The 18,046-nt window shown below is 37.8% G+C and overlaps 1 protein-coding gene across 2 annotated transcripts in view; it reads right to left on the bottom strand.

Moving 5' to 3' along the window:
- The window catches only part of AGA (aspartylglucosaminidase), a 17,280-nt gene extending 7,405 nt beyond the window's left edge, over window positions 1–9,875 (bottom strand). The window contains exons 1-5 of one of the 2 annotated variants that reach the window (XM_064510995.1): window positions 9,677–9,875; window positions 7,616–7,769; window positions 6,808–6,920; window positions 2,618–2,730; window positions 1,536–1,656 (exon numbers count right to left, since the gene is read on the bottom strand). In XM_064510995.1, the coding sequence (XP_064367065.1) occupies window positions 1,536–1,656; window positions 2,618–2,730; window positions 6,808–6,920; window positions 7,616–7,769; window positions 9,677–9,821 (646 nt within the window). In that variant the 5' untranslated portion in view covers window positions 9,822–9,875. Of the gene's footprint in view, window positions 1–1,535; window positions 1,657–2,617; window positions 2,731–6,807; window positions 6,921–7,615; window positions 7,770–8,821; window positions 9,630–9,676 lie in introns of those variants that run through there. The other variant, XM_026105214.2, reaches the window with a different exon arrangement.
- Window positions 9,876–18,046: the final 8,171 nt, after the last annotated feature.

The following is an 18,046-nucleotide window of genomic DNA, read 5'->3' on the forward strand; positions in this document are numbered from 1 at the left end:
AGAGAGCCCACCCTCACTAATTTCATGTCAACGAGGAAGCCGCTGCATCATACTGGAGCAACTCAGACTGCTGCTTGGAACAGGCTGGGATTGGCTGCTTCTCCCTAAGACAAGACTTCACCTCTTTAAAAGAGGGCAGCAATTGCTGCTGACAGCAATTTCAGAACATACTGACAGCCAAGAAACAGATTTCAAACGGTTGAATTCTGGTTCTCTGATCTCACTTAGCTGTATCTTCTCATAGAAAAAGTCTTCTAATCAGTTGAAGCTAAAAGCATAGAGGCACTGGCTCTAGAGCCATCATTAGCCTCTGCAAAGAGACTGGAAGGACATCAGTTCCTACCAACTTCCTAAATGCATTCTGAATGAAGATGCTTTTGAAAATGTGTTAGTCAAGGAGATGTTTCACATATAAAACAGTGGGATGGGAGGACACAGAGTACAAAGATAAGCGCCAATATATACTACAAAACAGCTTAAGACTGCCTAATGATACATCAACTTCTGAATTGTACTTAACAAATTAACATCTCATCCTGACACTCTACAATTTTTGAGTTTTCTAGAATATATTGAAAATTGTATACCCAGTAAAGAAAAATTCTTAAATTGGTAAGTAGCCTGACTTCTGCAGAACATTAATTAGCAGGGAGGAAGAGAAGCAAAGAAGAAAGACTAATGCTTGAAACAACTTGTTAATTCTTCATATTGAAAATACTGTCAGACAAAAGGTTCTGAGTTACTAAATTGAGAAAAATCCAGCCTAAAACAAAAAGTGTAAAATTTAAGACAAAGTATAAAGCTTTGAAAGATATGAATCTGTAAATGCTCCATTCCACTCCTGTAATGGTTGCTGCCTTTGTCAGATCTGCTCATGAATTGGCTGACAGACTTAGCAATTAACAGTCCTTAATCAGTAGGCTCTTAGAAGTCTTTGGGACTACTACTGCTAACCTGTTTTAAGCATATCAGTTTCTGTAGAAATTTACTGCTTTAGTTAAAAGCCAGAATGGAAGAAAAATGAAACTCAGCTTTATTTTCTAAGTTTAAGGACAGTTTGACAAACATTTCTTTTGGCAACAGCACTAACTTAAAACTGTTTACTCACTTCTCCCACCTCTGCAAAACTTTAGGTTGGGCTGACACCTATTGGGAAGATTTGACCCAAGTCAGCCATAATTCAGATATCAAGGTTAAAAAATAACCATTTCTTATTTTCCTAAGCACCCATATCTGCCCAAACAACTGTGCCAAGACATCTGAAGGAGAAGCAGTAGGGCAATAAACACAGATGAAGCAAGTGGCTGTGCAGACAGCACACTTTAAAATAAGCGAACAAAAAAACCCCGAACCACCCAAACAAAAAGCCTACTTCATCTAAGAACTTATAGCCATTCCATCATAACCGAAGTAACAATCTTGAAACCACTATAAACAGGGAATATTGCCTATATGAAATATTTTTGAAGTCAGCATGATTTAACCAACGGGGAACAAGTAAAAAAATTAGCATCAGAGTTACCAAAAATTGTTACCGATAGTATCGTGATTATGAACATTTATCCTTCTTTGGTAGATGGTCCAATCTTCTTCACAAATTACTTTTTCAGCCTTTTTGTATGGTCCACAGGATTTTGAAGAGTCTGGTACTACATTCTGTAATTATTTCGTTATTTGCAAGAACAATATATTATGCTTCATTACAAATAGATTTTAAAATGCTGTACTCTACCTACAATCAACTACCCACATAGCAGATGTCCAATTCTTTAGTTACATAGCTGTACTGAACTATAAACCCTGCAAGTGTTTTGCTCAAAGAGCAATGACTTACTTTGGGTATGATTTGGTGAAAGATTTTCCTATTGTTAGGTGTTCATGTTGGTCAAATCAAAGATTCTGTGTTGCTCAACAGACTAGTCAAAAAAACTCATTCTTCATCAGAATGAAGAAAACATTATAGATTTTAGGGAAAAAAGCACCTTTTTTAATAGAATCCAAATAAAGCATCATAGTAAGTATTTTCCCAACAAAAAAGAGAATATATATTGATTTAAAATGGTTCAATACTACAGCATTTCAGATGCAAAAAAAAAAAAGAAAAAAAGAAGACTATGCATAAACATGTAGAAACCTGCAATGCCAAGCCCAAAAGAAAAAGAAAAAAGAAACAGACAAGTTTAACACGGACAGCTGCACTGGTTTAATGTGCTCACAGGTCTGCATAAAGCAACTCAAACTATATATGGAAGAAAGAGGACCTTAATTACTACTGTGAAATTTCCTTTTAGAAATTTATACATGCATCAAAAAATACACTCACTGCTTAGTTTGCCCAAATTTAGAACAAACAAAAAACAAAACAAACAAAAAAACCCCAAAAGTCCCTCCAAAACACCACTGCAGCAAAGTCAAACCCAGGAGGATTTAAGAAAAAAGTGCTAGACACACACTGTTTCTGAGTCCACCAAACATTTGACAATTCCATGTTTGTTCTGTATGTTAAACAAAACACTCCCCCACCCCCGCAATATCAAGCACAATTTCAATATGTTGAAAAGGGGCTATGCTGCATGACTGACTTTCCAAAACTTGTTTCACCACCACTGTACTGTACCTTCCAGTAGTTTGGTTGACAGCTCTGATTAAGCCACTTTGCATATACCGAAAGAGATTCTGAGGTTGTTAAATCTTCATATGGAAACCCCATTCTTACAGCAAACAGGGAGGCTTTAAAAAAAGAAACCAACAACAAAAAAATGAATGTATTCATGTTTTTATGTATGTTATGATAACAGCTTCATGTAATATTATCTAGAAATCAAGAAATTCTGTATTCTCTATGAAGATGAGAAGCATTTCTTCAGAGGGTAGTATCAAGCATTACAGTGATGTACAACTGCAGTACCCAATTCCCTCTTTACCAGTGACACCGTTTCCTCAGTGCACTACAACTATGTTAGCACATGCAAACTGCACCACTGAAAGGGAGAAAAACTCAATTTTGTTAATCAACTGGACATAAAAAACCAAGAGCAAGAATAGCCTTGGCAGTGTTTCACAGAAATATTTAAATAAAAGCAAACAATATTAAGTTTTACTTATAAAGCTAAGCTTCTATGAAACATGAGTAGCAGAGAGATTTGCACAATATTTGCCACTAAAACACCGATTCTTGCAGAAATCCATCTACCATCCTACAAGGCATTACACTTTTTTCTTGCATCTTTAAAGTGACTGCTTCCCTGTTTTGAAAATCAATATAGTATGTAACAAGGGAGCAGAGGAAATAGACACAAACAATGGAAGAACGCTCCACTTCTAGAAAACATTAGGGCAAAGTAAACTGGGGAAAAAATCAATTGCTCTCATTTTTTAGTTATAGCTACCTTTGATATTATCTAGTAACAGATAGTGTTGCTAGATTCAGATGTTTTATGAATTTGTATTACCAATCCTTGATATTAATGTCACTGTAATACACAACTGAACAAGTTCCTCCTGCCCAATCAATAAGAAAAGCCTTCAGTTATTTCTGGACAGCTTTTCTGTGTTTTTCTTTAAAAAAACACACACCACCCCCCACACCACAACACACCCCCCACACCACAACACACCCCCCACACCACAACACACCCCAAACACAAAAAAACCAACAAAAAAACAAAAAAACCCCAAAACCCCCCCACAAAACCCCCCACAAAACACAAAAACACACAAAAACACAAAAACACAAAAAAACCACACACACACTTAAAGTCTGTTTGCACTCAGGGTAAGGCTCATGTAATGGAAAACTGACATCTTCAATGACACAGACCCTCATGTTCCCATTTCTTGAACAAACAGGCACTTTTTTGAGATAAAATTGTGCTTGTGCATGTTTTCAGTCATCCTTTTATGACTTTTGCAGCCTTGTTTCTGTTCTTTGAACTTTTCTGCTTAGATATTGGTCTAAGTATTGCTAGGACATAAAAAGGAAAAGGTCAGGCACACTGTGATTATGAAACTTTCCAATCTTTTGGAGACAGATCTGAAAACTTCTCAGCAGACAATAACCAAAATAAAAATTTTGTTCCCCCTTGTGATCATTCTGCACTCAATGTCCCCCACTAAAGTGGGTTCTATGTTGGTATACAGTCCTTATTGCTGGATTTCCAAGTCCTCTCCTAAAGAAAGTACGCAGCAAATGAAGTAGCTCTTTCAAAACTACAAGAATTGGTCGGTGTGGCTATCTGTTCAATAAAAGCTATACCAATATAGAATTAGTTAATTTTTATGTTGACCATCATCACTGTAAACCTCAGCTGTAAAAATACATCAGCTTTGGTCATACTCTGGCTTACAACCACAATGGGAAGACTAAAAAAAAAAATGACAACAGGTTTGATTTTTTTTTCCTGTTCAAGGCAAATTCTACCACTGCCATCCTCTTCATAGAACATGGCTCAAGCCTTCATGACGGGTTGTGATTTGCTAAAAACTGTTCACTTATAATCCACAGTATCATCTTCCTTATACAATATGATACAATTATTTGTTAACCTCCTCAGTTTTGCACTGTTTTCAAAGCCTCTTTTTGCATGTTACTGGGGGCAAAGGAATGAGATCTATGACATTTTACTCACTGTGTGAAAACGATGCAAGGTGTGACTTCTGACTTCAACTATCACGTTTGAATGATTTTGCTCTCTAGTCAATTATTTTAGTGTTCACAGCCTCTGACTCAATTTTTCATTTCCAGACCTAGAACCTGGTGACTCACAATCAGTCATTTTTAATCTACATTGGTTGTTTTGTCTTTCTTCTACACTGAGAATGCTGAGAATGAAGTAAATGCAAAGAGATAGCTACAGAGTCTAGATAGAAGCCCAGATGCAGACATTTCTGAAAGTCCAAAGACTTTAGTAATTCTTTTAATTTTTATTAATAATCGGAGATACTACCATTTTAAACAATACATACTATCATTTTCCTTGCATTGTAAAATCCAAGACTACGAAAGGTTCTAAACAAGGACATGACAAAACATGAAAAATATATCCTCTCCCTTAAGTTCTCTCTGTGTCAAAGGTTTAAAACACCTTCACTTCAATTTTTGAGTCAAAGTAAACAGACCTGTGAAGGCTATTTAGGTATGATGGCACTCTAAGAGATTCAGTCAGTATTTTTAACATGAAACTGAAAATTTCACATTACTTTCATTAAAACTTTACTGCGAGGAACCACACACTGGCCACACATTATCTTTGGTTAGTTGATGATTTTTAAAGGTGCGCTATAGCTTGCCTCTTCCTCTCTAGTGTCAATCACTCAAACTAAATTTTAGGAGAGAGACTTTCCTGGACTGCATCACTAAACATATTCTAATAAAATTGCAGAAATGGTTAAAGTTCAGGGGAAAAAAATGGAATAATCTCCAGCATCTTCAATGAAAAAAACAAAGCTTGCATAGATTACAGATATTTAAGGTATTGATATGAAAAGGTTTTACTATTCTAGCTAGCTTTCTGGTGAAAAATGGAAACATTTTTATGTGGAAAAGAAACTGCCAAGGACTCAGCATAACAGCCCTGTCCACATGACTTTGCTATGCAAAGTGCTATAGTCTTAGTTTGGAAAACATATTTTAAATTCTCACTTTCTTCTTCATCTTTCTTATCCTTTGTGTTCATTCATCCAATCACATTTTTAAAATATTCTGCTATCTATCCAGAATGGCAGGGTAAAAGAGTATCATGAGCACTTCTTCCTCCTCTATTTAACACCTGACCAGTTTCTTTTCCAATCACCAGTGAAACCTCTCTTACTAAAGCTAGTCATAACCTAAACATGGCCAACTACCTGAATTAAATAGAATCTGCAGATCCATCTCTCTCTTTTCAGACTTCCTGCCAAACACAGTATCACGACCTCTATTTGCCCTACTTTACTCCATCCAAAAAACCCACTGTTGAACTTCTCTATCATTCTGTACACATTAATTCCTTCAAGAACCTTTTATCTTTCCTTGTCAATTTCAAAGCACTTGACTCACCTTTAAGGCTCAGATAATGTCACTTCTTTTTAAATCTCAACTCCTACACTTGTCTCTACACTTCTTTCCAAACAGACCCATACATTTTAAAAATCCTTAACTGTCAGCCAAGTAACCTTCCACTTACTACTCATGTACCTCCCTGGAATATGCATCTCTTTTAAAGCTAATATTATTCTATCAGCAATAGCTCCTATTTTTAAACCGTAACTGTTCCTTGCGTTTGCCCTCACACATTTGTTGTGCCTAGAGTACAGTCTCTATTTTTTTTTTTTTTAAACGCACTAATATCTTTAAACTATGAAATACAGTAATGGTGCTCAATATACACTAAAGCAGCCATATGTAACTCTACAGTCTATTAATTCTGTGATTCTTTAGAAACAGGTATTCCATGGTTTAAAATGAAATATTTATGTCTAACAGCTTCAGCTTGTATAATGCCTTGTGTCAAATCATCTTTATTTAATACATCCATTTTCAATGATATTAGCAAAGCCTCACGATTACAACTTAGTATTTGCAGCTGAATTGGTGAATAGACCATAAAACTGTTTTTCTTTTCATGTAGAAATAATGGAATAAAACGTAATTCATACACATGCAATAAACTTAATAGAGTAAATATTTCAGAATTATTTGAATATGTTCACTTGATTGTCAGGGAATCTCCACCCATGTTATCAAGATAAACATATGGCAATTGTAGCTATAATAGGAAGGGTTTTAAGAAGAAGCTAAGACTTGGAAACAATTAAAGTAAAAATTACCTGACTCCCCCACTAATAATGTATGCTTAGTATGTTCAATGACTTTTCTTGCTACACCAATTGCATTTTTCACATGTCTCAGATCCGCAACTGCCCCAACTTCCATAGTGTTGCTGAAAACAAGAAATATTTAAAGCCTGCTTAGATCAAATTTAATAAAAATACAAGAACATTTGCACATTTATATATTGGAACAGATTTTGTTTAATAAAATTAGGAAGTTTACTGTTTTAATGTATTGCTTTAATTGTTCTATGGTAAATAGCCATAGACAGATGGTATCACACTAGTAGGGTAAAACTTCATACATACATAACTTCCTTGCACTAATAGGGGGATATTACTTATGTAGCAACAACTCCAGGCAGAATAATACTTCTATTAGAGCAACTGTTTTGTTATGTAAACTTATATCATGAACCAAATAAACACTTACCATTCTTTTTGAAGCAGGACAGGTTTAAATGGTAAATACGCTACAGAAGACAACTGTTATACAGGTAAAATATTTATGGAATGAATCTAAGGGGAAAGCTTACGATGCTATAAACAATTTTGCCTTTGTTACCATCTGCTTTTTAGTTGCTGCATCTACAGCTAGATTATTGCATTACACATACAGATATAATAATGAACATACTTAGTTACTCTTCCACCAGTTAGGTAATTATTTTTTTCTAGTTCCACAAGTTAATATGTAAACTTGTCCAAACACAGCCCTAAATCAACAAGATCTCTGTAACAACCCTTGTATTAAAGTGTGCTAAAAATTACAGGAATCATTCTTTCCTCCATGCAGTTCTCTTACCCATCCATAATCATTGCATCCAGTGTTGTTTCTCCACTTTCATCTGGGCTTCCTCCATATCCCACGCTCCCATCACATTGGTCGATCTCACACTGACCGCAACCTTTTTCAACTGCGTCCAGCTCAGAGCCTCCCATCTGTAATATTCTCCATGCTGTAATCAACCCAAGTAATTAAGTGTCAACAGTGAAAACAGTCTCCACAATTACATTAAGAATGCTTTAAAGATGGACACTATGAAGATGCATTATTGTGCGTAAACAAAAGTAAAGTATAATTTACAGGTGACATACATAAATATTTAAAAGAACCAAAAATTACTTCTCTAAATACTGATTTGCTTGCATATCTGATCAATATTTCTGAGAAATTAAGCTTTTTTCCTAACGGGAAAGGTATTATTTACTAACAGTCATCACAAATTGTCTATATTAAATAACCTCCTTTGTCCAGGACCAGCCATCACCATCTGTGTAAAACCTTGGGGGGGGGGGGGGGGGGAAGGCAGAGAGGAAAAGAGGGAGAAGACTTAGCAAAACTCTTATCTCAAAAAAGAGAAACAGATTGGAACAAGCAGCTCTCAAAAGCTTCCTCAGAGAATACTAAGTGCTCAGCTATAGAATAAAAGTATCTGAAACATATATTTAAACCTAATATCAATAACAATACATAAAAACAAAAAGAAACTGAAAACAAGATATATAACCAATATCAGTCTCCACTTTCTCTAATTCAACCCTTAGTTGATGCCTTCTACTCCTTTAATATCTAGCTCACAGCCTGGTTTAGTAAGATATTATAGATGCATCAAACACACATGACTTAAATAAACTGGGCCTGAAGGCTTTGCTCATGAGAAATACTTCACAAGACTGGCCCTCTGGCAAGATTTCCCAAGATACTTGAGCCTGCTGCCATTGACAGCTGCAATACTGCCACCTCCTCCCTTGCCCTGGCTCTGGTGCTCCCCTGGCTGCCAGACTCAGCACTGTGGAGGTAGCGGAAGTGCGCAGCCCAGCTCTTTTTGGCAGAAGTAAACTGTAATCATAGTCTCAACCATCTCAAGAAACTCTCATCTTCACAAATGCATGCAACTGCATGAAACTGGCTGCATGAAGGAAAGAATAATATTTAGCATCCAGCTCTACAGATGCTTGTCTGCATAACCAACTTCAGCGTGAGCAATACTCCTCTAATTCCAATTACCTTTTCTTTCAGATACTTTCTGATATTTGCAAAAGAAGGGTCTTGTTTCCAGGGTGATATTTTGGTTCTGACCTATACAAGGCTTCAGGTAGCCCATTTCACCAGCAAGGCTTCACCAGCAAGGAGTTACTTACAACCTAACTATGCTAATACAGCCTATGTGTATTTCTAAATTGGTATCCACAACTAATTTCTGTTGGCATAGCTGCCATAGAAAACGTTTCTTGACTATTAATAACACTTCACAAAACAACACAGAGCACCAAAAATATAATATTCTGAGTTATCTAAATTTTCAGGCGGGAAGAATGAATACTGGCAACACTACTAAAAATAAACAACTATTTTTAACAGCAGCAACCACAAATCCCATTATTAGGGAAAACAAGTTTGTTTGTTTGTTTTTTTAAACAAACTTGCCTTTCCACAAGTTTCCACCAAATCTGCCTGCTTTTTGTATTTTTTGTCCAACCGTGAACGCTAAGCCCCTTCCTCACAGCTCTCGGTGCCGCACTACGGCTCGGCAGCAGAGCACCACGAGAGCACAAGCCAGCCCGGCTGCTCTGCCCCTTCCGCACGGAGGTAGCCGAGACCCCAACGCCAGGCCGGGGGCCAGGCTCCCCCCAGACCCGACGCACGGCCTCCCCGAGCATGCAGAACGGCTTTTTGCAGTTTCCCTTCTGGTAACACCCCAGCACATTTTTCTGCGTATTATCAAGGGCATTTTTTTCCGACACTTTTGCTGTTTTTAAGCCAACACCGGCAGCCTCCGCCCCGCGGCGCCCGGCCGGAAGGCGCGCCGGGGGCAGCCCGGCAACGCCCCGGCTTGCCCGCTCGCCCGCCCGCCGGGGACACCTGTCTCCGTGGCCTTCCCAAACGCCCAGGTGTTGACGACCAGAGGCAACGCGGCCGGAGCCGCCGCCAGGTGCAGCGCGACCAGGAGGAGCAAGAGCTGCGCCCCCCTCGCCCACCGCCGGACCCCGCCCGCCACCACCGCCATCACTGCCGCCCCGCCCCGCGACCCGGCCGCCGCCGCGGCGCATGCGCAAGGCGCCCCGCCGCGGGGCTGGTGCCGTTGGAGGCCGGGCGGCGCGACCGCCCTGGCGCCGCCCATGGTGAGCGGGGCGGCCTGGCGCTGCCCCCGCCCCCCCCTCGCCGGGGGCCTGTGAGCTGCCAAGCTCGCAGCTGGGAGTGGGATCCTGGAAAGAAGGAGGCCCCAGAGCTGATTAAAATACAATGGATGTTTACGGTGTTCAGTTCCTGGTTTCCCGTCAAGGACAGTCTGGCTGTTCCGAGGTGACAGTTCGTCACTGGAACTGTTGGGGTGGCCAAAGGCAGCCGCAGGAGCGGGGATGGGTCTGTGTCCTCCATTAATCAGACCCGTCCTAGGGGCATGGCAACAAGGCCCAGTGCTGGCCCATCCACAGGGCAGTTTGTGAGGGCAGTTTGTCAGGGAACGGGACAGAGCAGCTTTTTGTGGCTGTTCCTGGAGGGAAAAAAAAAAAACAAACAAAAAAAACTTGTGAGATTCACAAGCATCATCTTTTACATGCTGTCTTCTCAGGTGTCTGTTTTGTCAAAAGCATTTTGCTTGTGGCACAGGGGCATTTCTGTAATGGGGGTATTTGGGGGTCTTCTGTGGCAAATAGTTCGCTGAAGGTTATATAAAAAGCCTTGCTTTAAAAAAAATCCTAAAACATAACAATATCATGATTCTGCCAATACCATTCCAGCTTCTCATTTTAAACCATTTGCAATAGTTTAAAACCATCTGACATGCTGCCGTAGTAGTCTCAGTGAGTCTAAATCTATAGGCTCACCTGCTCTTAGACACAGCCAATATAACATGCTGATTTGTGTTCAAGGCTAATTCCGTTCAAGCAGTCACTGATCCTCAACAAACTATTATTTCTGAACAGGAGGAAAAAAGCTGGCTACTGCTTCTACCAGCAGAAGTGGATATAAAATATATGGTTTTTTTGGAAATACTTTTTCAACTTGGTGTCAGTAGTGCTTTGCAATATATCATAGACCAAACTCAATTACATTTTACCAGCAATGTAGCTGGTCCTGTATCTCTAGACAATTCATAGTAAGAAGAGAGAGAAAACATTTGCACCTCATGTGTGACAAGGTCAAGTTTCTAGGCATGCAGAAATTGTAAGTGTACTCAAGCTGGTTTAAAAAGCCTGCAGCAATATTACTTTTATTACAACAAAACCATCCACTGACTTTGGAATGAAACAGGAGTCACAAAACAAGTGTATTTTACTTTATTACAGAAGTCACAAAATAATAAAACACTTCAGTATTGGGTTTGAATTTAGTAGTAAGTTGGTCTTGGTTTCAGCCAGTTCCCAAAAGCAAAACTACAAGTAGTCTGGAGAAACCTTTACTCAGGTAAATGCTGTTAGCTACTTTATTTCTGATACTAATGTTCTTATATCTGTCACATAATAATTCTGTGTAAGGCTTTTAGGGAAAAGAAAAGAGCCAAAATCAAGATCTGAGTTAATGCTAAAAGAAAAGAGAAAAAAAAATATTATCAGGAAAGTAATTCCAGGATTAAGTGGAAAGGAAAACACCATCAAACATCTTTCTAAACTTGATGCATTAATGATTTTCTTCAAATATTGTTTTCTTTTTACAAGGCAAATAATGGACCATCATGAAGCATTAAGACTTTGATATGGATACCGTTCAAATAAAAGTATTGACTGTGATGGATGCATCTGCAGGCTGAGGCTGAAGAATTGTGGAGTGCGTGTTATGTGGGTGAATGTGTTGTGCTTGAAACAGCAAAACATTATGCTTTGAGGCTCATATAGAAACACAGCTGATTTTATTTCCGTGATATTCTTTCTAACTGGCATTCAAAACTGAATGACTTCTAGCTATAAATAGATGCAGTGATGAATCCATATGTTTAATGTATACAGTATTACTATTTCATATCTTTTTTACGTGTGAAAAAAACTCATAAAGCAAGCTTTGCTTTCAAACATGGTGTGTAAAATCAACAGGGCTTTAATTTAAAATTTATATGGCTAAATGAAATTTGACTAGTCTGTGTCTGAGAGAACTCCGCAAGTCAATGCTGCTAAATCCACCAGCTATTTGGGCTTTTGATTTTGCCTTCTGTCTCTGATATAAACGACTTTAAAATTGTTCTTTATTTAGAATTTGCTCGCATTTTCATGAACATTAGCTGTTCTTTTATGTCAGTTCTTTCTACATCAGCAGCGAAAATACAGCTCAAGCTGACTTTCCTAATACTGTTACATTACAGACCATAGCTAAGATAAACGGTGAAGCCAGTCAACATCAAGTGTCCCTGCAGCTGAAAAGCAAATTGATGATCCCATGAACAGAATCTTTCCTCAAATTTGTAATATAGAGAGAAGATTCTGGAGAGAGCCTTCTATGGACAGGGGATTCACGCGAGGAACTACACCAGACAGTACTGTGATGGAATGGCACTGAGTAATTAAAAAAAAAAAAACCACACAGGAGGAAATTCACCTCTTTCACTGAGAGTGTCTGTTCCTACAGTAGCCAAATTCTGACCTCAATTATATCTAAGTTACCTTATCTAACACCATCTGTTCAAAAATGTATGCCTACCTCCTTTTTGCTTTCTCAAATTTTCCATATGTGTGCTTTGAAACCTAATTACGTATCATAGTTGTATTTGCAATTTATTTACATTTTTTATCTTGATTTTACTTAGAATTTCTGCACATGCAAACACAAGAAGATGAAACCTCAGAATCATTTCTTAATGAAAGTAAACAATTAATTGTTTGATTAGCATTTGCTATGGAAACTTGCATGGATGTGAATTTTTTGTGACACCTAGGATTTTGAATCCATCTTGCTACTAATTACAATACATTTTTAAATGCCCCTATGTTGTTGTGTTCTCTTTTGGGTAGATTTGTGAAAGCACTGTCCTCTTAATTTTTTTTTTTCTTACAGTGGCTTTCATGCCACTTTCTCATCTTACGTATGTTCTCTCATTCACTGAATGGCACTGGAAAGGATGAAAAAGTTTATTCATGGTGAAGGTCTCTATTATCTACCTGTTAAATCTTCTGAGAAAGATGTCTATGCTCTCTGTCATGCTTAAGAAGAGCCATCTATAAACATTTTCAAAGCTACCTCATTATCTTGCTCTGAATCCTCCTTAAAACACAGCATCAATATGAAGTCTATCAAAGTATCAATGGATAACATTCTCAGCTTCCCATTTTGTATCCATATTTTCATGTGATGCCCAACAACCTTTCTCCCCATGTATGTCTTGTTTTTTACTTGCACTATAAAGCATCAATTTGCTTTTCAGCTGTAAGGATGCTGTAAGTTGTTTTAGGTATGGATTGTCATTTTATTTCATGTTTGTACAGCACATAGCACCAGAGTGTCCTAGCTCACGATTTGCACTCTTTGACAAGACATTAATGAGCACTAATATATATAAAAATATATAGAATAAGAAATAGTGCAGAGGCTAATTATAATAATCAGTTATTAATAATAACAAAATAATTAATAAACATGTTTCCATTGTAAACTTGCTTTTGTTACCTGTATATCTTTTATTAGCTTGCCAGATCGCCATGGCTTACTTTCTTACTTTGTGACCTCAGAGTAATTATCGTGTCACAGAATAATGTGTTCTTACAGTATTATTTTGGCCTATTGTGGTATTTTGTCTCTAAACAAGAGACATGTGTAACATGTTTCCCATTTGTAATTGCTATACTGATCCACTTTGGTGATAAAGTTGTCATATGGAACATGCAATGGACCACTTTACGTTATTGGAACTGCTTTTTAATTACAACTGTTTGTAACTTTATGATTTTTGGTAGATGTGATCCATGGTAATACCAAAGTTGTCAGATAATGACAAGAAGTTACTCTTTGCTTCCCGCAACTCTGAAAGTTACCTTGACATTGTCAAATGAACATACTTCATGTTCTCAGTGTTGAAAGGAAGGTAAACAGAAACTTAGACTACATGAACAGTATTTTAGCAATGTGGCAGGTTACAGTGTCTACATCTGTTTTGTGTGCTTTGGGTATATATACCAGGATTTTTAAACAGGATCCTCTTTGAGTTATGATTATCTAACACTAGAGAGCATATCAGTTAATTTACAATGGGGGTTTACAATGCGTAAGTCCTGGCTTTGAAATGGAAATCGTGTGATGTCTATGCAGTGGTCTGCCCAAGTTAGTTCTCTTACCTCTTTGTTAGGGCAGAAATGCCCTTTTGTATTTTTCCCTGTTAGTCTGTTTATAGCCATCAAGTTCATGCACACAAAGCTTGCTGAGGTATCACAACCTATTAATGTCCAGTGTAAACGTGGCTGAAAAATTTTATAACCAGATTTTAAGAATGGGGCTGAGGACTGGTATGGAGCTCGTTCCTGCTTCATGATGTCTGAGCTGAATGTATCCACAGCTCTGCAGCTCTTCTAAGCTGCTGAAGAAGTGTACAATTCAGGTCAAAGTCATTTTGAGAATCTATTTCAGCAATGTAGCAACTATTAAATTACTGTCCTTTGGAAGTTCCACTGGACTGATACTAACCACAGGGGTTATTAAGTGGGAAATAAATCTTTCTTTGGCTTCAGACTGACAGACTAGAGTTTCTAACAAAACCCCTCTACACAGCGTTTAACGAACTATATTTTAAGATGAAATGGCTTAGATACAAAGCACAGAAATACAAAATTATGAGCTACCTCTACATTTTTAAGTTCACTTTTGTGCCAGAAATTGACTTTCTATACTGATTAAGTCACAGGATACAATGTCTAGAGACAACGGGGCACACCAAGGGTTAAGCAGTAGGTATAAATCTGAATTTACTTTGTGAGGTATTTAGTCTGATTAGTTGAGTATAATAATCTTAACCTTTCCTGGTCACACCAGTGCAACATTACCGAATACAGAGGACACTGTCAAAACAAGAGCATAATTTTGCCTAAGATTTTGTGTGTTTTCCTTCTGTATAGTTGTTTCTCAAATTCTGGAAGGTTTTACTTCAGAGAGAGGAATTGTTTCATGCCTTTGCTGTTATCTTTGGTATTTACATTTGAAATAATTTCATGAGTTAGACTCATCACATACCCTAGATATTTCTCAATAAAATATATCTCTTCATATGTGTTCTTCCCTCCAGGGTTTTGATTTTACAATTAGATTGTAGATTTAGGCTTCAGAGTCACGTTGCAAGGATAGGCTAGTTTGCTTTCATAGCATAAATATGAATTCAGATTGTGAATAAATAACAGTTAAGCTGACCTTTCATACCCTTACTGCGGTGGATGGTCCCATTGGCTTCATTTGAGAATTATCCAGTAAATGACTACTTCCCTTATCAGCAGAAGTAGTTCAACAGAGAGACACACAGGGCAATTGCCCGGAGCTCTATGCCACGCAGGGAAACAGCTAGCTAACTTAAGCGGCTATATAAAACAAAAAGGGATACTTATCTAACCTTCTGACCTGGGGCTCCCTTAGTATGATGATAACACACAATGGTGTGCAAGACAGAGCAATTACTATATTCATTTAGAACTGTCTGTGGGTCATCTTTTCATTGTCTTGAGTTTTATAAACACAATCATATATTCTTTTTCAGAAAAAGGTTTTCTAAAATATTAAACAAAAATATCACTTAGCCAAAATTCCTGCTGGGTCAAGTCCAGTGTGTTTATTGTCTATTTGTTTTACACACAGCCTTCTAAGTAGTCTTTATTTAGAAGCAAATCTAGTTCAGCTGAGAAATTTGAAATTTTTCAACCCTGTCAATCAATATAGCTATGACATTTATTAAATCTATTAAAAGAGGTAACCTCATCGCTTAGCCTTTATTTAAAGGAGCTGTCTTTTGTGCTTGATATTTCCATATTGTTATGAGTCCCTTGTCATGCTTTTTTATTTCTAGGAAATATATTTTATAGGATATTTATTATCTGAATTATTATCTATATATTTTGAAATTGCCTTTGTTTCCTGCATTCTGATTGATTTTTAGTTTAGGTGCCAGATATTCTACTCCATTAACTCAGTTTTATATAAGTTAAACACCATTAATTTCAGTGATAAACACAGGTATAATACTTACATAAGAGAGTGTGGAATTAGACCTTATGTTATCTACTTTCCCTGAATTTTTCTATTAAAAATAGTTTTCATCAACAAGAATAGGGAATCATTGCTGGAATTTTGATTAGCAAGTTTCAGAAGCTTCATAAAAATTGTGAATAGAAAATGCACTGCTATGTTATGTTTTACCAGTAATAAAACTGCACACAACACAATTAACCATCTGCTCTTCAAAATATGGCAAATGTTTATTTGCATCTGCAGGAAAATACTTTTTTTTCCTTATAGAAATTAACTGTATATACATACACCCTTCTCTCCCCACCCCCTCACATATATAACCTACCCAAAACCAATCAAGTTATAGAAAAGCAGGAACCTTTTAATCATTAACAATAAGGATATCCTGACTTGATGAAAAACTGAATAGTGTCATACAGAAACTGCGGAGGTACTATTTAGGCCTCCATTCAAACAGTTCTTAATTTTGAGCTGTGGTGCAAGATGTATTTATTATGACTCAATAAAAATCATCCAGCTTCTAAACAGAAATAATTTTGTTTGATTTGGATGTGAAGAGAATCTGTCAGAATTTTCACTTAAAGCATGGATGCGTGTCAATGCTACACATATATATAATACATATTATTATATGTACATTGAGAGGAACTATGTTAACTGCTTACCCTCTATTCTCCAAACATATTTGTCATATTATATATTCTACTATGTGTTCTTTGCATCCATGTATGAAGGACAGCTGTGAAGTTTGGGACGTATCTGTTGTGCTGTGGTATGAATAACCATCTGCTAACTGGGTCTAGCTGATTGTATTTCAGCTGGAGATTCAAACTCATAATCACAAGTGATAAAAAATAGGGGCGTATATTATTCTACAGGAGTCATCCCATTAGCTTCTTTTACTGAGATTCGTTATAAGAAGAGATGGTGTGCTTCTGCTTAAATTAACACATACTGACAATTCACTGACAGACCAGAAAACACCCAGAATTTGTGTGCTTATGTCACTTCACATAATGGGACTAATTTATCATGTCTGACTCCCCTGTAGTCAGAATTATAGCAGATATGTAGTGAGAAAATACATAGTTTGTGTTTATATTTAAAATAATGTTATAGGTAGTAAAAACTCAGAGGAACTCTGAGGTATTCCAAAAGCACATATATGACATTTCAAATATATGATAGCTTGCAGTAGGGTCAGAATCAAAAATCTGCCAAGTATGTGAAATGAAGGACACAATAGGAAGTAGAAATCAAAAAGTCTTTGTGAGTGTGGCCTGTGGATAGGTTCTGAGAAAGGAGACTGAGGAAGACAGTAAGCGCTTAAGTCCAAAACAGTGAACCCCAAAATAGCTGCTCAGCTGGGACTTAAATTTAGAGCTACCTGGATAGACTGGCTCTAGACCTACATGTCCTGCTTTCATCGATGTGCAGAACAGGAGAGCAAACTTTGGCCTCTTCAGGGACCTTCTTGGAAGAATCCATGGGATAGGGCCCTAGAAGCAAGAGAGGCCCAAGAGAGCTGGTTAATATTCAAGGATCACCTCCTCCAAGCTCAAGAGTCATGCATCCCAATAAGCAGGAAGTCGAGAAAAGGGGGCAGGAGACCTGCATGGATGAACAAGGAGCTCATGGCAAAACTCAAACAGAAGAAGCAAGTGCACAGAAGATGCAAGCAGGGACGGGCCACTTGGGAGGAGTATAGGAACGTTGTCAGAGTATGCAGGGATGTGACTAGGAAGGCCAAGGCCCATTTGGAATTGAGTCTGGCTTGGGATGTCAAGGACAGCAAGAAGGGCTTCTTTAAGTACATGAACAACAAAGGGAAGACTAGGGAAAATGTGGGCCCACTACTGAATGGGGCCGGGGTCCTGGTGACAAATGATACAGAGAAGGCAGAGATACTGAATGCCCTCTTTGCTTCAGTCTTTACTGCTACGACTGGCCCTCAGGAATCCCAGACACTAGAGACCACAGAGAAAGTCTGGAGAAAGGAAGACTTTCCCTTGGTGGAGGAGGATCAGGTTAGAGATCATTTAAGCAAACTTGCCATCCACAAGTCCATGGGCCCCAGTGGGA

This window comes from Dromaius novaehollandiae, chromosome 4, assembly GCF_036370855.1.
Source record: "Dromaius novaehollandiae isolate bDroNov1 chromosome 4, bDroNov1.hap1, whole genome shotgun sequence".
Lineage (NCBI taxonomy): Eukaryota > Metazoa > Chordata > Aves > Casuariiformes > Dromaiidae > Dromaius > Dromaius novaehollandiae.